This window comes from Meleagris gallopavo, chromosome 6, assembly GCF_905368555.1.
Source record: "Meleagris gallopavo chromosome 6, MGAL_WU_HG_1.1, whole genome shotgun sequence".
NCBI lineage: Eukaryota > Metazoa > Chordata > Aves > Galliformes > Phasianidae > Meleagris > Meleagris gallopavo.
The window spans coordinates 49,145,889-49,169,272 of record NC_139409.1 but is presented as its reverse complement, the minus strand read 5'-3'; the positions used below and the strand labels follow the sequence as shown (position 1 = coordinate 49,169,272).

The following is a 23,384-nucleotide window of genomic DNA, read 5'->3' as shown; positions in this document are numbered from 1 at the left end:
AGGCCATCAGGCTATTTACTTTTTACTCAGGTACATGCAAGCAAGCCCCAGACCATCTCCCTTACTCATTATGAGGCTATGTCAGGCACTGCAGCACAACTGATGACACAGCTGAAAACAGAAAGCATGCTGTAAGACAATTTGAAACAGCCATACAGGGTTTTATGTAGGAGATATGCTTATCTTGCTGTAGACCTAGCATTTAACCTAGCATAAATTTCAAGTGAGTGCCTGTACAAAGTGCCTGCCAGCTCCTGGGACCCATCTTGTGAGGGAGCAAGCTACCTGCCTTACACAGCACCTGTGGGTGCTCTGGTGCAGCTGCTTCAAGTAGGAGCCCTGGTTTCCTGTGGTGTGGGTTGAGATGGAGGAGCGTGGTGGGCAGCAGCAACTGCTGCTTTTCCCCTTCTGCAGGCCTCAAGGCATGGGTGAGTGGGAATTTTCCCTTGGTAAGGGTGTTTGCAAGAGCTTTTTGGGGTTTGCTTCTGTTCCTTTCTCCAGCTGAATGAGGTTGCCTTCTTTTTAGTGAGTTGGGATTTCTGCTCTTCTTCTGCTAGGAGAAAGATACTGTCAGGCCCCACTCACCATCCCTGCTTGCTGTATGCAGTAGGTGTAGCAGTCTCCATACAGCCTGCTTCTGAGAGGATGGTTCTAATGTAGCAGCTGTGTCCTCTTTGTCAGAAAAGCATTTTGCTATGCTTCTGGTACTAAGGAGTACAGGGCAGTGTGGGACAAGCTGCAGGGCCTTGATTGCCATTGACTGATCAGTCTGAAGTCTCACTGTCTCAGGCTGGTTCATTAAGAATTAACCGCTCCTGGTTAATTCCTGAGTGGTTGTGGATGAACCAAATCTCAACCGAAGTACTTCATTTGAGTCTTTAAATTCTGGATGAATGTTTATAAAGAGACCAGTGATGGGCTGAAAACACTGTTTCTCCTGGCCTCATTTTCCTTTCTTCCTATTCTAATGAGGGGGGAAAAAAAGAAAATTGCAACGCACTGCATTTTGAGATTACCTCCCAGCAAGTTTTGTTTTAGTGAGCTCTAAGTGGGTATAGAAATCTCAATGCCTGAATCCCATGGCAAGTTCAAGGCTGTAGTATTTCTCAATATTGCACGTATGAGATCGTGCGTAGGTAAAGAAAGTCAAGCTGTTTAACAAGCTGAAGATCTTGCAGCATCTCTGTATTTAGTATGGAGATTACTTGCCTATGCGGTATCCCTCAACTTCCTTTCTTCTGTCAGAAGTCTTGCAAAAATTAGCTATCTGTATGCAAAATTTGTTGAAAAATAAACCATTGTTTTCTTTCCTCCTCTTTTGAAACATAACACCTATGATCTTAGTTTTATAATTGTCTTTCTCCAACTTTTCTAGTTGCCTATGTAAATACATAGCATTATATTTAGAACATTTTGACATATTTTTTAGGTGCTGTGGCAGTTATTTCTACAAATGCTTTAATGGAGCAGTTGTATCTAAAATATCAACAAAGACCATGGACTGAAACTCTGAAACTTGTCCATTTTTGCATGGTAAGAATCTCAGATTAGGTGAGAGAAGGATAACTCACGTTAGAGCAAGTTGCCAAGATAACTCAATAACTGCTTGTCTTACAAAAACAACAGCAACAAAAATTTTAAGCACCCATTGAGGCCTGGCTTTTGACTTAACAGTAATAAAATGCACAGATTTGATACTCTAGTAGTTGTTTCTTGCATTAGTTTAACTTTTCTGGGATTGGTAGTAGTAGTCTGATACTTCGATAATGAATTTCCATTCATTATCACTAGTGTATTTGTAGTGTGTAAAGACAACTTCTTATTTATAGAATTGGGAAAAAATGTTATTTTTGCAAAACTATCCTGATGTGCTTCAGCTGCTCTTTGGAATTCTTTCTGCTGTGATCTACCTTAAATCAGTACATGCTTCTTGCCTTTCCAGTGGCTCATGATATATAAGAATCATCTCTGTAAAAGGCAGCTTACTGCAAGTGCTATGAGCGTAATATAAAAACTTGTTTCCGTGCTTCTTCATTTTTAATGCTTAAAATGCTTTATTAATGCTTAAGTGTTCCTCTGAAAGTGATGTCCTGACTTTGACAATGCTGAAAGTGTTTCATCACTGGCTGTTCTTTGTTACTTGAAGTGTGAAGGAGTTTTCAGGGAAGAATACGGAGAGTTTACTTGCCAGTTCAGCTACAACTTATACCCTGACTCTAACCAAGTCAACCCATAGTGCCTACTGAGCTCTCCCTTTCACTCATTCCTTCTAAAACATAAACCTTTGCGTTTTTCTGGTTGATCTCTGGAAGCGTGGTGAAAACAGCTTATGTTAGGAGACACAGCCTTTACTCAGCCTAAAAGCAAAGGGAATGGAAAGTGGTTTTCTGCACCAAAGGCCTCCAATATGTGATTACTGCACTGTAGAGTTTTCATGAATCCACTCTGGACTGCCCCTTCAGAGAGAGCTACAATCATAGCTCACCTCTGTGCTTGATAAAAAGAAGTATTGTTTTGTTGGACTGCGCGTCAGAGTTCTGAAACTTGCAGGCAGTGATGTGCTTTTGTGGCTGTTAATTTATGGGGTCTTTGTCTCTTCTTTTCCCAAATGTGCTAGGATAAGCCACGTCCATCTCCTATCAGTAATGCGCCAGATGGTCCGCTGCTCTCATGCATGGAGAAGTTGCAGAGGACTCTAAATGGTAACAAACTGTCAGTTATCTCAAAGTCTATTTTTTTAGCATTCTTTCCCAGTTCAGACAACTGTATGATTCTCTCTGCTGGCAATATTCTGCATGGTGAAGCCAAACGTGCAAACACAGAGGTGGATGTGTTACAATACTTGTGACTCATCTTTGGGTTAAGCCTTCAGGCTGCAGCTACTCTTGAAGTCTGAGCAGAAGCTCTACTCAGCACAACACTCATTAATCACAGTTGTCATTAATAACAAGAAGTCATGCAAGAGATATCATTTTTTTTATTACCTAAATCACCCTATTTAGAGCAGGATGATAATGTTTCTCCTTTTCAATCATTGCAACTTAATTAAATAACGTTTCCCTTATTACAGATAAATCTTTGTTTTCTGTGATGAACAGATTGGAATCTTTAGCCAAACAAAAAGGGTAAGTTTGTTTATTAAAAAATGCAAATGAGCAAGCAGGGCCCCATGTCCAGTGAGGAATACCATCTGGATGGCTTATCAACTACATTTTTAGCATGGTGTTTTTCTGGGATGCATCACTTGGAGTGGACTTAGCAGGCTAATTGAAAGTGGCAGTTATGGAGGAGGTTGAGGGAAGAGAGGGAATTTGTATCTAGGTCCCAAAGCTGCAAACTGAGATAAACAGTTTCCAGCGAACTGACACGACAACATAAAGAACAGAGAAAGGTTATATTGCCTGGTTGGATATTTTTTATAAGCTGAGCCAAGGAGAAGTTATTTTTAAAGCATCCTTGGTGTCTCTTCCCACAACCAAGTAAACTATACTCATTTCCTTTTTTCGAGTGACATTCAGATACACAATTTTTTTTTCCTTCTCTCTCCTTAGGCTTAACTCTCATGTTAGCCCCAGTGGGACTGCCTGCTACATAACCTCAAACATGTTTTATATAGAAGTACAGCTGGAGAAGGATGGAAGGGTGATGGATGTAAAGCTGGCTCACCTTGGAGAGGCTCCTGTGGTAAAGTTAATTTTCTGGCTGTCACCTCCCTGTAGTTTCTCACCTGGCTTTCAGCTGTGATGTCAGAAAGTCTTCAACTTCCTTTTGATTTTGTCACGCCTGGCAGTCTCTGCATGACACTAGGCACCCATTAGGCATCTGAATTCTCACCTAAACTTACAGCTCAGCACAGATGTTAATTACTGTAGCTCTAAATATCAAGGTGAAACTCAGCTGACATGCCCAATTTCCAAGAAGTTTCTGGTACCCTGCATAAATATAGAATTATAAAATAGTCTCCTACCAAGATGTAGTGCAATATATGTTATCAGTGCAGATGTCTTTGAATGTCTTGGAGCTTTTACCAGAGAGCTTTTTCCTTCTTCATTCTTTTTAAGTATATGCATTCCTGCTAATAAGGATCCTTTTTTCCTGCAAAATATTTGAGGTATTGGCAAAATACCACTCCGCAGTTCACACAGCATCTTCTGCAGTTGTTTGGTGCTACAAGTGAGCATTTGGATCACAGTTAAAACAACTAGCTGGTGCAGACTAATTGTCTGTGGGTGGAAGCATAAACTATGATCAATAGCCCTGTGCTACTTAAATAGAATAGCTTGAATTTCCTGGAAAAAAAGGGACCAAACTAACTGCAAATTAATGTAAAGCACAAATGCTTACTGATAAAAATCATTTGATGCTGGACAGTATTACTAGGGAAATGCATAGCCAGGGAATTTTAGCACAGTAACTGCCTATTAAAGGAAAAAACTGGCAAAGGTGCTTTTTTTTTATTTTTTATTTTTCCCCCTGAAACTAATATACCAACAAGTTATTTCAGCTAATTATATCCTCTTCCACAGAGTTCTCGTAGTTATGATAATAAAATAATATAATGATGTTAGTTTGATATTTTTTTAATAATTTATAATTTAAAGTAGTAAGGAATAAGCTTATCATTATCAGTGTGTTTCTCAGAGATGTTTCACGAATGGTGATAAGAAACACGAAACTGTTCTCTCCTGTTGTAGATTTGTGATGACTTGGTGCAGCACCTAAGGTAAAGAACTGTGTGTGGAGTCTCTTGTTGAATGGAAAGGAATTCCTGAGTCTTGTTTCCCTGAATGCTGTGGAGAAGTCAAGGCTAGGATGGTTTTGGTGTAGTAACACAAATTTTTTTGTAACAAAACAGTACAAGAATCTGGAAACAATAATTGGAGTTGAGAAAACAACAGACTGACACCTTTTATGGAATTTTATGTGGGAGGCTGGTTTCAGTGCTCTGCAATTGAAGGTTGATATTGTTATTTCCAGATTACAATCTGTAACTTCAAGGATAACATAGAATTTTAAAAAGATGCTCCGAACTTTACTTTTTTCTCAAGTCACTTCATTGAAAACAGCTAAATTGCATCTGCTTCTGTGGGTGGTAGAGAGCAACGTTGTACAGCAGTACATTGGCTCTGGCTGCCAGTTGAATGTAGCTGTTGGATACTGGTATTTTTGTTGGCTTCAGGGAAAAAAAAATAAAATTACAAATCAGGCCTGCACCTTACACATCCAATCAGAAGTTCCCCAGACAATCTTATCAAAATTCCGTATTTACTAATAATGAACATGTTTAAGGAACTCTATTCCTCTTTAAATATCTTGGCAGAACATTTGAAAAGACAGAATAATGATTGATTGCGTATTTCATCTCTCTTTTATGTGGCCCTGTAACGCATCATCATTTTTTTTCTAGTCCTCTTTCCTCATAAATGAAGTTACATTTGTTTTTATAGGTGTAAACAGCTGTCTTGGAGCTTTAACTTGCATTTTTGTAGGCTTTTTGACTCCTAGAGGCGTTAACTGCCAGCAGTTCTGTTCTGAGTGATGGCAGATAGTACTCATAATGCCTATGGTAACTACTTGTCAGCGTTCTTGTTTTTGTGAGGATATGACATAGAGTGCAAATATCACTTCTACAGTGCCTAGTGCAATATTTCAATTGGTCCTAAGGCACAGCTTGGCACCACGTGTGTGCCTGTACCTACATGCCTGCTTCCCCTCCCTTTCCCCCGCTTCCCAAACAGACCAGTTGGAAAGTCATAAATGAAGTAGAGCAACTTGCTTGCATTTCTGTGTGGGAAGGATTTGTCCCAGTGTGAAAGTCCAGCAGGTTTTACTTGGCCTGTCTATGGCCACACACTGCAGCCCTACCTGCACACAGAGAGTGGAGATAAGCCTTGAGCATGGCCATCAGTGTGACTGCAGCATGGGAGAGTTTAGCAGGGTGCTGTGAAGTGCAGTGTTAATACAGTCCTTGATATTTTGATGAAAAGAACATTGTATGAGTGCACGGTGTTAGGGAAGTGTCACTAGATGACTAGCTTTATTGGAACATCAGGGAGAGTGCTTGCAGCTGATGAGCTACATCTTGAGCTGTCAGATTTGTGTATCGTGCACATTTATTGCTTTCAGTAATGCATATTTAAATGGTGTCAACTATAATTACATTGCTTTTTGCAGCAGAGCCAAGGATTTACATTTCCTGGTATCTTCTAAGAAAACTCAAAAGCAGTACTGTTACGTGCCAGATCTGATAAGAAGGGAGACTATGTCGTTGTTTCAAATGATGCCTTTTCTAACAAGTTAGGTATAAAAAAAACTTACTATCCATCTCATTAAGTGGTGTGATAGTAACTGGTTTTTTTATTGTTAGGATGAAGAATTATGACGCATTTGGAAAGATTCTAGAAGACCTGTCAAATCTGTATCAAATTCCAGGAAACAGGTTGCAACTAATTGTTACTTGGAAGATTTAACTATCCATAGACTATCCATAGTCTAGCTTTTGTGTACTTATAAGCACAGTAATGTATCTTCTCTCTCTCCCAGTGAAATGAAAGCTAAGGGTTACCTTGCATTGCAGTCCCTTGAAAAAGATCTTTATTCAATGTCTCTTCTACACAGGTAACTTGAAGTCTACTCCTTTCCCTCCTTCCTTTCCCTTTACTTCTAACTCTGCCCCTGCATTTCACTACAAAAAACCAAGGCAGCTGATCTAATTACAGAACAGGATGTGGAAACCTAATGAATTTTCTCCCATTGGAAAGCTGGAAGACTTTTGTGGTTTGCCAGCCTCAGACACACCAAACAAGATCAGCTGCTGAGCTCCTGAGGTTTATCTTAGAGACTTGCAGTGAAATTGGTTAGCCACCAGCCTGGGCGTGTGTGTGTGAAAACAACTGCTGGGAGAAGACAGAATGTTGTGGAGTCATTGAGAACTTTTTTTTTTTTTTTTTAGTCAATCATTTTTTTTTTAATCCCATCTATTTTTGCAGCAGTAGAATATACCTTTGGTAGTCCTGCTTTTTTGGGTATCTCATTTTTCTCTTCAAGATCTAGAGAGGAGAATGGGCGCAGTATCTTTCCCTCCATCCTTCCTTTTCTCATTTCTCCTTTTGAGGAGCAGGCTTACAGATGGATGTGAACAGATTTCCCAAAGCCTTCTGGTAATTCAACAGTGATTTTTCATTCTTTTCAGAAAAGCAGAGTTGAGGGCAATGCTTTCCTTCTTGACATGACATCCTTGCTAATATTACTTCAGTTAAATAGATTATTTGTCCCTTTTATGAGATCAGTTAATGCACTGCAGAGCTTTAATGCACACCTACATAACTGTACATTTACAATCATATTTGAGGTTTGAGATCAGCTCCATTTGATTCAGTTTATCCAGGTTATTTTTGCCACTCTTTGCTCAGTCATGCCTGTATTTTTGTTCCCTTCAATTCTGGTAAACAGCACAACAAATTTCAACCTGAAAAAGCTGAGGTGCAGGGCTAAAGCTGGAAGCCTAAGTAATGCATGAGTGGAATGACAGTATTTTGGAAGCTGATGTAACAAATGGAAACATGATCCACTCCCCAAGAAAGCACTGTGTAAATAGTGCAAAATATCCTTTACATCAACCTCACCAGCTCTGCAACTTAGGAAACACTAATCAAGATGTTTTGAACTAGATCACAGGATGTAAACAGAATTACTGAAGTACTTCATGGAAAAGTAGGACACCTGGTGCCAAGAACTGGAGGTGATTATTATTATCGTTTCCTTCACTAGTTCAAAAATACTGTAATGAAAAACCCCACTGCACTGATCTTGTTTTATTTTATTTTTTTATTTTTTTAATAGAAAAGACCCTCTGTTTTAAGTGCGTGTGCTTTATGGACTTACTGGGTCTCTATTCTCTGATACTGTAGAGACATCCACCCAAGGAGGAAAGACAAGGAGGCCAGGTGGCTTATCAGCTACTGTAGCAATTGACTTCGCAGCTGCCTAAAAGCAAAGCCACAAAACTTTGAGGTTATGTGGGAAGCCACATTTTGGGAGTAACTGTGAGATGGCAATGGCAGCAGCCCAGATAATACCAATGTTACATAAAAGGCAAATACAGTAAATTTTTATGCCCTATCAGTAGTGAGCTTCAATTGTAAGCATGTCACAGTTCATAAAAGTACTTCTAATAAGTGCTAACATTATGCTGTTGTGCAGCAGTATTATGAGTTCTTATATTGCAGACTAGTTGCTAAAAGCTAGAAGTTCAGCTAATATCTCTTAAGGCACAACAAAAGGTTATTGTGCAAGATAAAACTTTTGAAAGATGTCTGATGACTTCGTATATTGGGGACTAACCTGTTAAACACTAAGAAAATGCTGTGATTTGAACATATGCTGTAATTAGAGATTTTAGTAGATTAGTAGATCTTACGAGGTATCCTTTCTGCCCATCCTGTACTTTTCTTTTTTTTTTTTTTTCCTTTGCATCAAGATACCTAACAATTTTTCTGTATTGACATGTATACTGATGGTTTTTTTTGTTGTTTTTAATTTCTCAGGAACTCCTATGAACATTGAATTTTACATTTCTCCATATCAAATTTTGGAAGCAGAGCTCAATCCTGGTAAAGCTAGAAAACCAGAAATATATCATTTACCCTTCTCATTAAGCAAAAGACATTAATGAAACTCAAAAATAAGTCAGAATTGTTACTGTGTCCTCACTCCACGTTGAAAGTTTCCTACTGGAAAACCTAGGACGTTGTTTGTTTTGCTGTCATTTCCTGTTAAGTGAAACAGAACGATTTATGTGATGCTGCTCGGCACAGTTGCAATGTTCATCAGCAAACTGCTTTCCCATTTCTTGCCTATTGATGCAAATTGAAGCGAGTGTGGTATCAAACAGAACAAATACCTAGCCAGCATGAAACAACAACTCCAACAAAGTGGTGGGTTGATCTATTCCGTGGCATAGCCCAGCTACTGCTGGAACCACCCATGGGCAGCTCTGGCCATTCAGTGTGTGTGGTCTGCACTTCTCCTTTCTGCCCAGCTGCTGTCAGTTGAATCTCAGCTTTCCTGACTGATAAGTTTTGTATTAATTTACTCTGAAATGGGGAAAGTAAGTCTCCTTTCTCCCCCAGGTTCTCTGGTGTGTGGAACAAAAGCAGTCGTAACTGTTGAAGGCACGGATACGCTCCACAGACTTCCTCTTTCTCCGCTGCTTGTAGACTCTCAAGCTGGAGAAGATGGGTGAGGTTCTGAGTGCTTCTGACTATGGCAATGGATTTACAAATTGCTGGCGTGGACCCCAGCATAACTTGCATTTAGACTCTGCTAATAGAATGGATACACAGCTTGCCGAGGAAGCTCTGTGCTGTTGATGTCCTTATCCCCTAGAAGCTATAACTTGCATACCTGTGGCTTTTACTGTTTTCCCAAATGAACTTTAAATTATTATGTCGCTATTCAACTGTCAACTGCACAGAGTTATGGGTTTATTCATAGATTTGAAGCCAGAAGAAGCCACTGGCATATTACTTAGCATCCTACTATTCAACAAGCAATACATTTCTAGAATAAATGAAGCATGCATTAAGGTGTATTATACCTAAATCATGCAAAGTAGTTTGTCGTGCCACCATAGACACTGACACCGTATCTCGTTCCTTCGGTACGAGCCAGCAGGGAAAATCTGAAGTCATTCTCCAAAATGAGTCACTACAGACTGATTGAGAGCAAATCTTCTTGTGCCCTGTTCCTCAGTTTTCCCCACAGCTCATTTTTCCTTTCTGCCAGTGTTCGCATTAAACTTGTTTTAGTACACAGGGGTTGTAGTTGCACTTAGAATGCAAAAGGTCAGAGTTTACAGGTCAGAGTAAACCACTAGAGACGTGATTATGGCCTTGCCCTAGAAGTCTTTGTTTTATATATAAAAATCTTTTTTGTCTCTTCTCTCCAGCAACCCTACTTTTTTGCCACTGACTAATGAACTCAGCATGGATTTGTCAGCTTGTTTTTTGCTGAAGTTTCATCAGCCTATTCCTCTGTCCCTATCCAATATTGAAGAGATACAGATGCTCACAGGCATGTTACGACTGTTTTTAAGACTAAGTAATTTCTGACCACTCATTGCTTACTTGCTTTTTATTTCCACATGGTAATGTAGTACAAGTTAAAACTGGATTCTGGGGTAGAAAATCTTCTGTACTATATCAATTTGTACATCAACTGTTAGAAGCCAAGGCAAAGTTGTTAAACACTATCTAAAATATCTTGAAGTTGTTGATTACCATCAGCAAAAAAGGAAAGAAGGAAGGCTAATGTTTTTATGTCTGTGCATTTTCTTTAGTTTGTAAAAACTAGCTTTCATGTACAATCTAATCTAAAAGCTAATAAAAAACATCATCTGTTTTCAGGAATTCAGATAACTGCCTTGAAACTAGCTCCTTTGTATGAGCTGATTATTCAATCTGCCCTTAAAGAAAAAGGCAGTGAAGATTTGTCTACGCACAAATCCTGTTTCATTGTGGTGAGTATACTGCATGTTTGACAGATGTTATCCTTGTGCAGTGAATACACTGAAATATATTTCTCCATTAGTAAACAACACAGGTTTCCCAGAACCCCAAAAGGATTTAAATACTCTTTAGAAAATAGTTCAAATTACTTAAGAAATAACAGATCCTTTGAAGTAAGCAAACTTGTCATCTGTGCTAATGAGACACTGTATTCATGGCTGCTGAAATACTAATTTGTCTTTGTGCAATCCAAATACTTTTTAAAATATTGTTCAAAACTTTATCATTAATGCTTTAATAAGAAGGAAACTTACTGTCTGGTGTGAGGAGCACATCTAAGATTGACACTTAGAAGTGATAAACATGCAGCAAAACACTGTAACAAAACCAGGCTTCTTGATTGAATAACACTGAAAATACTGATTCCTTTTAGAGGGACTGGCAGGAAGAAAAGTGTAAAGCATTACAACTGTGATGTCAGTTACTATTTAGAGCCATGGCCACTTAACTGCAGATGGCTTCTTTTCCAAGAACTATCTTATTAGAAAAATATTTCATTTAGGCTGTTTTAGAATAGAAAATGGTGGCTAAGATGCTTTGTCTCAAAATGTGTGTGCATGGTAACTACAAGACAAGCTTCAAAGATCTCCTTCCTCGGAAACACTATATTTTTTGCAATTCATGGCAACAAGAGAATACTTCTTTCCCTTCAATTATCAGCATCACCAAGCTCACTGCCTATGTTCTTGGATTTGGGGTTAGTGCTGCAGAAGATAGCAGTAGTGAACTTACACCACGCTGTAATCAAGTAGCAAAGTTGTCATCTATAAGACCCATAAGATAGGAAGTTTTCATTTCCATTAGGGACACATGACAGGTTCTAACTATTCAGCAGTTCTCTAAAATACTTGATGATTGTTTTGCTTCTGAGTTTTAAGACTTTATTTACTAATTCATTTCTAGAAATAGAGTTCTAACCCTAAAAAAAAAATGTAATGGAAATCCTTCTATTACACAGACACACACAGAAAAGCTCTTCTATTTTCTTATCCAGCTCTTCTTAATTTAGACCTTGCTAATTAACAGACCAGCACTGTTCTTAAAGTGACAGCTCCCCAGATGGTATCCTGAATTAGGCAACATAATATTCCATTTCTAATTGATCCGAAAATCACTGCCAGCTCTACTTTGCTCCTGAGGGCAAAGATCTTGGTTGTTAACCATTTCTATAGTCTGTAAGGCTGCTAAGAAGAATTGGACTTGAACTCCTGAGTACTTGACTTGTAGCTTTGGATAAATTACACCAATATGCTTTTGCAAAATGATCTCATTTAGCTTCTGTCTATAGATTATACTTCTACTGAAATGCAGAGATACATGATGAAGTTGCTAGAAGCGTGCCTTCCAAAAGTACCTTTGCTGTCAGATCATGCGATTGCTTGGCAATGTTGGGCCTTAATTTCTTTGTTTTTTTATTTTCAGTGTTTCAAATGTCACCGTATTTGTTGTTCAGTCTCTTCCAGATTGCCCAAAGCACTCTTATTTCATAAACAAGGGCCCTGAAAAATCAAATTTAGCAGGAGCTTTGGTGAATAAAATCCCATTTACCCACCCGAAGTGTGTGCCTGCTGTAATAGAGATTCTTCGACATCAAATGGCATATAACAGTCTTATTAGCAGCTGTGTCTCTGACAAGTGTATAAATGAAGGTAGGTTGTGTGGTTGGAAGTAATGACAGAATATGAGAGGAACTAACTTCTAAACTGGTTGTCAACAGATTTACTACCCTCTTGCCAAAGCTGTCATTACTTGCAGAGTATTTTAAATGATTGAAAATCCTTAATTCTAATTATGTACTCTGAATATTAAAAAAATATATGTATTAAATCTCCTAGAAGGATAAAATATGCTGTAATGTAATGAGTAATTTGATTCTATTGCACCAGTATTTGTAAAATTCTGACATGTAATTCTGCCAAGAGTCCAGGCTTAATGGGGAAATACCACTAAATAGTAATTTTATTTTTAGATGACTCAGAACTGCTTTACTTTGAAGTGACACCACACAAGAACACCAGCTTTTCTGTCTTCTTCATTCATCCGATGAGAGAGAATTTAGCCTGTGGTACGTGTGGAATAATTTCTGTTATCCTTTTTATTTGGCTGACAAGGAGCTCGGTTTTATCACAACTCCTGCCTGTGCTTCTCAGTTACAAATTCTGTGGGCTGCCCTAGATGGTGTGCAAGTCCTTGGAAAATACAAAGTAGCATTTGTTTGTAGTTGTCTTAAGTGTTCTGTATTCAGGCTAAAAGGGAAAGTGAATTCAAATGTTCAAGTCCTTATTCTGTCTTGACCTGCAGTTAATTAACAAACTTTGACATTTATTACTGATCGTTAGTATGTAAGGAAAAACAAGTCTTAAGCAAGAGTATTGCTGCAAGCCCCCTACCTACTGGTTTCAGTATTGACTCTCTTGATGTTTCCAAAACAGATAAGATCGTTTTTTGTTAAAAAATACATATATATTTTGAAATACTCATATTCTGTTCTTGCTTAGTGACTATTGATGTTGTAACCTCCAGAGAAGTCCAATGCAGCCTTCATTTACATCCCCAAGATCCAACTCTAAATTCTAGTGATGGCTTTATATCGAGATCTGTGAAGTGGTAAGTAGTTTTATTTCTTAATACTTAGAGTAAAGGTTATATGTCCATTTAATAACCAAGTCCATGCAAATATCATGTGCATTAACAATGCCATAGACTCATCAGGCTGATCAAAAAAATTCCCTTTGAGTTTTAAGAGTGAGAATGAGTTACTTTAGTTTTTTAAGTATTTCTTCCACAAATTTAAAAAAAAAATGATGATGAAAAGTGTTTCTTTCTGGTAGAAAATTTGTGCATGGTGTAATGGACAGAATAACATTTACCTAATATCAAACAGTGCTTCTTTTTTCAAAAGATAAGGCTACAACACTGTCTCTGGCCTGCTTCCTGAAGTTAGAATTCCAGGAAAGGCCAGTTGAAGTGGTGTATGAACGTATGCAACACAAAGGGCTAAGAGCACTAATTCATTTTGCATAGGTTAGCACACAACTATTAAACATTTAATGACAGCAAGATCAATGCAGCCTGGATTTTGGATTTGTTTAGTTAGTCTTGTCATAAGACACTAGATACTATTCTTGGAACTACATATCTCTACTGATAGAATGGGGAAAAAACACAAAGACCTGCCAGTAGAGATACTGGTTTAGAGAACAAAGGCTCTGTACCCATCTCATACAAAACACAAAAAGCTACAATTAAAAAACCTCAGTGAAAATGAATATATTTCAGTATCATTACTTTAGGTTTTCATTTAAAACACCTTTTTTTGACCTCACCCTCCCACTTTTTTTTTTTTTTTTTTTTTTTTTTTTTTTTTAATAATCAAAACCTCTTTGCACTGGTAAACATGAAGGATGAATCTCTTGAATTTGTTGCATCAGCACAGGTTTCCAGTATGGCACATGTAGGTATACTGTAGTTACAATGTAATGCCTATTAGGTTGTACAATGCAAAAAGCAGCTTCTTTCACAAAGCATATGGTTTATGTGTCAGCCACAGTTTAGAAAAAGTAGTACTAATTTGAAGAATGGATGAAGCCTGTAGTAGTGATTAATGTTTCATTTCCTCCTTTAGCTGCATGTCAGTCCCAGTTGTCATGAGAGCTATTTTCAGGAATGCTGCCAAGGTGGGAGCTGATAGTGAAACACAAGGCACAGAAGTAGACACGAAACAAAAACCCAAACTGCAGTGTGAGCAAATTATTGATTCTAATAGTCTTGAAGAAAGTCTTTCTGTAGCTGGACAGCAAGATCTGGTTAAGACAAATAAGGAAAGTGTTCCAGACAGCCCAGAACAAAGACTCTCTACAGCCAAACTGGAAACTTTGGGTGATGAGATGGAAAAAAGTAACACTACAGTCAACACAGAAACTTTGTCCAGAGTGGAAGGAAGTAATTCCACAGCTAGTACAGAAGCTGTAATGCAAGATAAGTGAAATGCATCACATAATCTATTGTTTAATAATTAAGCAAGAAAGCAATACGTTCCCAAGCATAGCTTGCTTTTGCAGTAGTAGTTGGAGAGAATTTGGCAAGCTTGCTGTCTACTTAATTTCTGAATGGAGTTTCCTGTTTATGCACTACTAACTACATTGAAATAATACTCTTCAACTTGCACTTCTTCATTGGTAACCACTGGTTTTGTTTCATCATATCCTACTGTAGGATAGAAAAAAAAATCATTTTGATTTATGTGATGCAGGTCGTAACATAACGAATGCACTATAAACAAAGTATTTATCAGTGTGTCAGTATTATGTTAAATAAATTGAGAAAAAGCTGTTTGAGCAATTTCTGTCATATATAACATATGCAAATAGCCTTACTCAATTCCACTATTTCAGTAACAAGTTCAGTATGAGATTTTTAATTGCACAATTATTTGTTGTTGTTGTTGTTCATCTAATGCAGAAAGTGCTACTGAACTGCAACCGAACTTAAGGTATAACAACTCCATGGGAGGATAATAGCTTTTATTAAAAAATTTACATTATTTTTTCCAGACAATCAGTTCTTAATTCTTGGTTTTGGCTTCAAAGTATAAAACCACTCTAAGCCTTTTGTTGTTGTTGTTGTTCTAGTTAAGTCAGTTGTTCAAAACTTAAGTTTTCTCTGTGTAGACCTACTTTGCCTGAAACGTGGAAGAAATTTAAAAGCAAAATAAAGTACACGAACTCTTGACTTAGTGATTAATTACTATAAAAAAGAGATAGGAAATCTTTTCTTTGTGAATATCTAACCAGAGGAATTTGCAGCTACAGTTTAGGCATATGTATAGGAACCATTAGGTCATGGTGAAGGGGTGTAGCCAGCCCTGATAGCACAGGTGAAAGCAATTCACCTGGGTGACTGGAAGGGGTTGATCTTAAGGGTCCACCCCTACCTAACTTTATTTAAGGGCTGGCAGCCCCAAGGAAAGCATCACTACCTGGACATCACCCTTTGGGATGCTTGGTGAGCCCTGATCCTCAGAAAAAGGTAAGGGGTTCCTTCTTTATTACTGCTGCCTTTTATGGGTGATCCAAAACTCGTTTAAAGCAACTGTATCTGCTGCCTCCTATCCTTATAGCAAATAAAAGGAAAAGAAATCAAATACAGAATGTTGGAACAGAAATACAAAGTTGTTAGGTACGTGTTTGGCTAACCATGTTTTCAAGAGATGGTGAATAAACCTGGTTTCCTTCTAGAGCTGGAGAAATACACTGTAAAAAGAGAGAGTTCAAGATTAAGGGACTAGCAAATAAACACAAAAATAACACAAGGGCATTCATTAGACTAGAAATGTGTGATGTAGTCTAAAATGGTAAGAGCAGTCAGTTTTCTGTTAGAACAGCAACGCAACGCAAGTTTGACATTTGAAAAGAGTGGTGTGCCTTCAGCAAAAGTGAAATAAATAGAACTGTAAGAGGGGGAAAAAGAAAACACAGTGAAAGTGCATTACACGGTGATTATAAAAGGTGAGAGAAGTAATCTGGCAAAAGATGAAAAAAAAATTTTTTAATATAGTAACAACGGAAACTCCTGGCACACTGGAAATCAGCAGAGCCTGTTCTGTTTTGTATAGTTAGCATGTAATCAACAGCAGACCGTTTTGCAAGACTAGCTTGTCCACAGCACTGGTCAGGTTTTTTCTTTGTTGTTTGTTTGTTTTTAATAGCAGAAGATGTTGCTTGAGGGTCCTGATCTATTTTCAGATACCAATAGATAAAATGAGGTGAGAGGACAGATTTTGACATAGATGAGAGACATGACAGTAAATCACTGCAGAGCTTTAAACATCACCTCCCTTTTCTGTGGAAGATACACTTCTGACTGAAACCAGCTTTTTGGGGGCCAAAGTGTGGTAAGATTTACAACCTCTGCTTGGAAACATCAGATCAGACTTCCCTAAAGTGAAGCCTGGACCCACAGAGTGAGAATCCAATCCAGCTGAGATAACTTGAAATAGCATGAGACAGAAGAACTAATGTTCCAGTTGACGGATGTGATGGAGTATATCCAGTGATAAGCCCAGTTGTTCTACCAACCAAATAGTTTGCTTTTTAACCCAAGCAAGAGTTGACTTGTCAGGATCTGTAAAGAGTTTCTCCCTGCTGTAATCAGGCTGCAAGGAACCATCCTCACCATTATTTCTACAACAATTTTCACCACATCCGCCAACACGTTCATATTTTTCAGCATTAACTTCACTGCCCTCTGTTCCAGCTGGAGCTATATGACTAAGGTCCATGTCCTGAACAGAATCTAAAATGTCTCCAACATTTGGTTGTAGTTGAATAGAATTCAGAGACTTAAGTAGCTCTTCTTCGTGCTTTCCAACGACCTCTAGAAGGTTATTTATCTTTCCTAAAGCAGAATCATGTCCATTAAGATGACACCAGGATAAGAGAGCACTGAAAAGTGAAGAAGAAAATAAAGTCAGTGCATGTAGTCATACACGTTTCCAGCTGCTGAAGGGAGAAAGCAGTGTGACAAGAAATCTGCACTATACGAAAACTTCTGAACATTTCATTTCCATTTCCTGGGAAAATTGTGTAGATGAAATAAATTTCCTTGAGGGGAAGTGTTCATCTGCCTGAGGCTAGGAAGGTCCTACAGAAGGATCTGGACAAGTTGAATCAATGAGCTGAGGCCAATTGTAAGACAACAAGACCAAGTACCAGATCATAGACTTTGGTCACAACAACCCCGTGCAATGTTACGGGCTTGGGGCAGAGTGGCTGGAAGGCTGTACAGAGGAAAAGGATCTGGGAGTGTTGTTTGATGCTCAGTTGAATGTGGGCCAGCAGTGTACCAATGTGACCAAGAAGGCCAACAGCATCCTGGCTCGTATCAGAAACAGCTCTGATAAAGCTGTACCTCAACTACTGTGCTTAGTTTGGGCTCCTCACTACAAGAAAGACATTGAGGAGCATGTCCAGAGAAGGGGAATGAAGCTAGTGAAGAGTATGGAGCACAAGCCTTATGAGAAGCAGCTGAAGGAACTGGGATTGTTAATCTGGAGAAGACTTGGGGGAAAGCTTATTACTCTTGACAGCTACTTGAAAGGAGGTTGTTGCCAAGTCAGGAGCTGGCCTTTTCTCCCAGTGATAGGACTGAGCTTGCACTGTCCCGGCGAAGGTTCAGGTTGGGAATATTTATTCTCTGAAACAGTGGTGAAGCTCTGGAACAAGCTGCCCAGCGAGGTGCAGGGATGGTGCAACCTCGAGGGATTTATGAAATGTGTAGATGTGGGCATTTAGGGACATGGCTTAGAGGGCAATGCTGGTGGTAGGTGAATGGCTGGAGTCAATGATCTTAGAGATATTTATCAACCTTAATGATTCTATGAATAGTAAGCTTTCTGATGTAGACTCGGTTCTTAAAATACAACAGAAAAAGCATTTTTAAGAACACTCTACACTCGTGTATGTAATTCATAGAATCATTTGATTTGGAAAAGACCTTTAGAGGTCATTTAAGCACCCTCTGCTTGGGGATCAGGTGGCTCAGAACCTCATCCAGCCTGACCTTGAACATTTTCAGGGAAGCATCCACCACATCTCTAGGCAACCTGTTTCAGTGCTTTGCTATGCATATTCTAAAAAGGTTTTTCCTTATATCCAGGCTAGATCTCCTCTCTTTTAGTTAGAAACCATTTCCCCTTGTCCTATCACAACAGACCCTGTTAAAGTGTTTGTCCTTTCTTATAGCCCCCCTCTAGATACTGAAAGGCTGCTATCTGTTCTCCCTGAAGCCTTCTCTGCTCCAACAATCCAAACTCTCTCAGCCTGTCCTCAAATGAGAGGTATTTTATTCCTTGATCAGTTTTGTAGTCCTCCTCTGGATTTGCTCCAACAAGTTCATGTCTCTCATGTACTCAAGACTCCACATCTGGACACAATACTCCAGGTGAGGTCTCACCAGATTAGAAGGGCAGAATTACCTCCCTCAACCTGCTGGCACTGCTTATTTTGAGGCAGCTCAGGATACAGTTGGCTTTCTGGGCTGTGAGGACACACTGCTGGCTCAAGTACAGCTTGACATCCCCCAGCAGCAGTGATAATGGAGATTGTCATGACCCAGGTACAAGACCTCATACTTGGCTTTGTTGAACCTTATGAGGTTCACCTGGGCTTACTGCTCAAGACTATCCAGGACTCTCTGGATGGCATCCTCTCCCTCAATCCTGTTGACTGCACCACACAGCTTGATGTCATTTGCAAACTTGATGAGGGTTCTCTTGATCTCACTCTTGATGTCACTGATACAGTTAAAGCTGTAGAAGAGCATCAGACCTAGTATTAATCCCAGTGGACACCATTCATCATCAATCTCCATCCAGAGATTGAGTACGATTGCACAACCAGTTCCTCATCCATCAAACAGTCCACCTGTCAAATCCATATCCTTCCAATTTAGAGGGACAGATGTTATGAGGTACTGTGTCAAAGGTCTTATAAAAGTCCAGATAGAGGACTTTTATAAGTGATGAGTAGCTCTTTCCTTGTTCACTGATGCAGTTATGCCATCATAGAAGGCATTGTTTGGTCAAGCAGGACTTGCCCTTGGTGGAGCCACGCTAGTTGTTTCGTATCACCTGTCTTCCATGTGCCTCAGCACTGCTGCCAGGAGGATCTGGTCTATTATCTTCTCTGCTACAGAAGTGAGAGTGACAGGCTAGTAGTTCCCTGGGTAATTTGTACCCTTCCTAACAGCAGGTGTGAGGCTGCTTTTTTTCCAGTTACCAGGGACCTGACTGACATGACTTTTCAAATATCATTAAGAGTGGCTTGTCAACTACATCAGCCAATTCCCTCAGGACTCTGGGATGCATCTCAATGGGAACCCGTGCACTTTTGGATGTTCAGGTTCCTCAAGTGGTTGCAAACTTGATCTTCGCTAACAGTGGGAGGGAGATTGCTCCTCCAGTCCCCACCTTCCAATCCATCCACTCAAAGGGTGTGTGAAGAGCAGCTGACAGTGAAGACTGAGGCAAGGAAGTTGTTGAGTACCTCAACCTTCTCCTTACCTGTTATTACCAGCCTGCCTGTACACTGAGGATATACGCCTTCCTGCATTTGTATTCCCTCTATTCAAAAGACTTCTCACGCTGCTTGCTTTGGATAGACTTACAAAGCACTTTTTAAAATTAAAAAACAAACGAGCAAAAAACCCAAGCACAGCCACATATGCACACGCAGCCTCCACACATACCTTCCACATGGACAGACTCCTAAGAGGTTTGTAACTTACTTCAGGGTCCCTCTGAATTGGCCACATGTAGCCATCAGCTCAGCACCTTGTCTATAACCTTGATTGAAGCCTTCCTGGAGTGCAAGTTCTTTCCCAGCCTCAACACCATCTCTATAGCCCTCCTATAACAGAAGTGGTGAAACAGGCTTTTCACAATGTGCAGAATTGAACCAACAAACATTTCACAACAATAAAAAAAACCTAAAACAAGCACCCAGTCTCTTAAATCACAGCTTTTTTTTTATTTGAACATCCCACTCAGCTACACCACTGCCAAACCAAAACACATTTTTTGCAGTGCATTATCATTTACTGTTAGTGCTGCTGATCTGTTAACATGCAGTTATTTTCTAAACAGATCTCCATCTAAGTCAGAAAATAAGGAAAGTGTTTTGCTATAGACAAGTCTGCAAGAAAGCACTTTTTTGCAATGCCCAACTCCCTTAAAAAAATTTCCTTGGAGAATTCAAATTTATTTCTTCATCCTCTGATCACTTTATCATACAAAGTAGAATAATTCTCAACTCTTTTCACGTTATAAGAATGAAAACTTCTATTTGATCATGAGAAAATAAAACTGGTGGCCTTGCTACAGAAATAGCCAAAAACATTATTTTGCCCAACATACAGCTCTGTCTTCAAGAGATTTTATGATTTTTGTAGTATCTACTCACAAAATATCAGGGAAATTCATTTAAGAATGATAAGCAGCTCCTTAAAAAAGCCAGCCTTTATAAGGGACAGAGATGCAGGAAATTCTTCCTTGGAGAATAATATGAAAGTCATTATATACTTCCTCACCAAAGCTTCCATTTATGTTCTTCAGCCTATTGTTGTTCACCCACAAGATAAGCCCTAGTGGGCCCAGTCTGAATGAAAACATTTGTCAGAGAAACCTGGGTTTATGTATTTGTTTTGTTCTCTGCTTTCATAAACTGTATTTTCCACTAAGAGAATAAATAAGCCAAAGATCTACTCAGACCCTTAATAGTTCACAAGAAATATTAAAAAAAAAAAAAAAAAAAAACAACCCACCAACAAATATCCTGTATTCTCTGTTAGCACTGATTAACCTACAAGTATGAAGCAAATGGGTTACATGAGAATTTAACACTGCCTTTTAGAAATCACATGGTTGTGTAGAGGGAGTCAATGTCTCTTCTGGTATAACATTACTGTGTCCTGACAGGCTACTAAGATACTAACTCCCTGCTAAATTTTCTTAACATTCAGAAGAAACCAAGCCACAATAACTTTTGTACAGCCCTTCTTAGTTTTCCCATTTAATTCAGCCACATGTATAGCAAGATATGTTATTGATAAATCTAAAATACTTAAAAAGACTGTAAAAATCATGCTTATAGAAATACCTTCAATCTTTTTTTCATGGTGCTATTCCATTCTTTCTGTACTGGATACATCTCGTCTGCATCTTCATCAAATATGTCCTCATTGGATCGACTGGCTACGACTTGTACCCAGGACATAGCAGCAGTGATGACACTTAACTTTTGTTTATGGTGTAAAGCAAATACTGAGAAACTCTCAGAAGTCTCCCAGCTAAGCATCAGATTAGAAATAAAAGTAAAAAACATGAGTTCTGAAGAGGTGATTATTCAACCGGTACGTTTGTTTCCACATGTAAACTGGATGCCATTTACCACTGGAGCATATCTGTCAAAGGAGACAGAAATTATCACTGGTAAAGCACCGTGTGTGATTTACAAGGACAATTTAAGACTAATTTCTTCCCTTCTTCTTACATCAGTAACAAACATGCACACCAAACTAGCATTTCTAAATGTTGCTAGTTACATGAACAGCAGACAGAAACAACGTTATGCAGAGCTATAAAATTTTGATAGCAGGCATACAGCTTGTAAGAGTGTGTTAAATTATGTGTGCATCTAATTGCCTGCAATATTCTGACCTCGATAACTGATGATGACTTTCACCTTTGATTTTCCGTTTCCCAGCTTTGCCAGATGCTTAACATAGTCTTATAGATCTTAAATAAAAAACTACTGCTTTATTTTCTGTATAATTTTTTTTGTATAATTAGTTAGTTCTGATGTAAAAAGAGGAATAAATAATGTGATTATTTCATCTTTTGCACTGAGAAAACCAATCACAACTAATTGGTGGATATTTTTACAACCCACAAAATGGTGTTTCTTGCCATTATGTCTTAAAATAGAGAAAGTGAGAGGAAATCACACTTTTGGGCTCACCATATCCAATTTTTACCTTAACCAAAGCTTTCAGAATTTCTGGTAACATTTCATAGAGCCTTTGGGAATGTATTAAAGCAGTTAAACAGCTGGTCTGAGAACTGCAGTTCTTAAATACAGAGATCACTAATGTGAACTAACTGCTTTACCAGCTTATCCCTTCCAACGTCCAAAGAGTGGTGAAAACATCCAAGTAGTCACAACTTTACAGCAGCACTTCAGGCTTGAGAAATTACTGTTTTTCAAAATACTCAACAAGACAGCTCGCTCGCTACCGGATGTTACATTTCCTTAAACCACCGGCTCCCCACAGGCTGCAGGACTGAGAAGATCCAGCCCTCTTCCGACCTGACGGCAGGCGGAATCCCCCCCCAGCCGGTCCCAATTGAGACCCCGCCGCCCTCAGCCCTCACCGCGCCCGCCGAGTCGCGGCGCTCCTCCGCTCTCAGGGGGCCGCCATCTTGACTGAGGGCACGCCAGCTTCACTGCCGTCGGAAGCAATAGGGGAGAAAACCCTCATTTCGGTCGAGGGCGAGCTCCGCAGCCCGTAAAAAACCGCCACCTTAATCAGCAGCTCCGTGACTTCAAAGCCCGTCTAAGTCATTGGAGGCTGGCAGCCATATTGAGTACGGGCACGGGCTTACAGTTTCCGCAAAGAGGCGGGACGGGGAGGCTGCAGGCTCGCGCCATGAGGGAGCGCGAGCAGCGGATGAAAGGCTGTTCTCAAGCTGTCCTTCACAGCCTCAACAGATTTGGACATCGCAAGAATAAATCCTTTTTAATGACAAGGGTGCCAGCAGGAGTCAAGCATTTCGTTGTTATCGCAAACAGTAACATCATTTTGACACAAGTGCAACAATTATTTTGTTTTTCTTGCTGCTCGCAGTATTTGGTAGATGAGCTTATGCTAATGTCTCATCATCATAAACATAATATGCGCCAACCTTGAATTCAAGTTGTGTATTTCTTCACATTGCCAAATATAATGAATGCTTCTGCATGTCCGTGAGCGCACATGCACCTTGTTTAGAGCAGTGGATCTCCCATAGAACTATAGAATGGCCTGGGTTGAAAGGGACCACAATGTTCATCTAGTTCCAACCCCCTGCTATATGCAGGGTCACCAACCAGCAGACCAGGCTGCCCAGAGCCACATCCAGCCTGGCCTTGACTGCCTGCAGGGATGGGGCATCCACAACCTCCTTGGACAATCTGTTCCAGTGCCTCACCACCCTCTGTATGAAAACATGAACTGGGCTGGCTGTGCTGCTGCACTCACATTCACTCCCCAGTGACTACT

The 23,384-nt window shown here is 39.4% G+C and overlaps 2 protein-coding genes across 3 annotated transcripts; one reads left to right on the top strand and one right to left on the bottom strand.

The window, feature by feature from the left end:
- Nucleotides 1-145: 145 nt before the first annotated feature.
- LOC109368347 (mediator of RNA polymerase II transcription subunit 1-like) lies at nt 146-15,299 on the top strand. Its single transcript, XM_085226675.1, has 17 exons — nt 146-428; nt 1,430-1,533; nt 2,618-2,702; nt 3,071-3,125; nt 3,552-3,684; nt 4,695-4,723; nt 6,368-6,439; nt 6,544-6,618; nt 7,671-7,741; nt 8,547-8,612; nt 9,132-9,240; nt 9,950-10,074; nt 10,407-10,519; nt 12,022-12,217; nt 12,538-12,633; nt 13,067-13,175; nt 14,194-15,299. The coding sequence occupies exons 1-17, from the start codon at nt 365-367 to the stop codon at nt 14,552-14,554; spliced, it is 1,863 nt and encodes a 620-aa protein (XP_085082801.1). The 5' UTR covers nt 146-364; the 3' UTR covers nt 14,555-15,299.
- YAE1 (YAE1 maturation factor of ABCE1) lies at nt 15,075-22,732 on the bottom strand. Of its 2 annotated transcripts, none has more exons than XM_003207324.5 (4): nt 22,498-22,732; nt 21,224-21,527; nt 19,854-19,975; nt 15,075-17,011 (listed from the first exon to the last, which is right to left on the bottom strand). In XM_003207324.5, exons 2-4 carry the CDS (start codon nt 21,446-21,448, stop codon nt 16,582-16,584), a joined length of 777 nt encoding a protein of 258 aa, XP_003207372.1. In that variant the 5' UTR covers nt 21,449-21,527; nt 22,498-22,732; the 3' UTR covers nt 15,075-16,581. The 2 variants fall into 2 exon arrangements, with proteins under 2 accessions (XP_003207372.1, XP_019472237.1); XM_019616692.3 differs by lacking the exon at nt 22,498-22,732 and adding an exon at nt 22,234-22,433.
- Nucleotides 22,733-23,384: the final 652 nt, after the last annotated feature.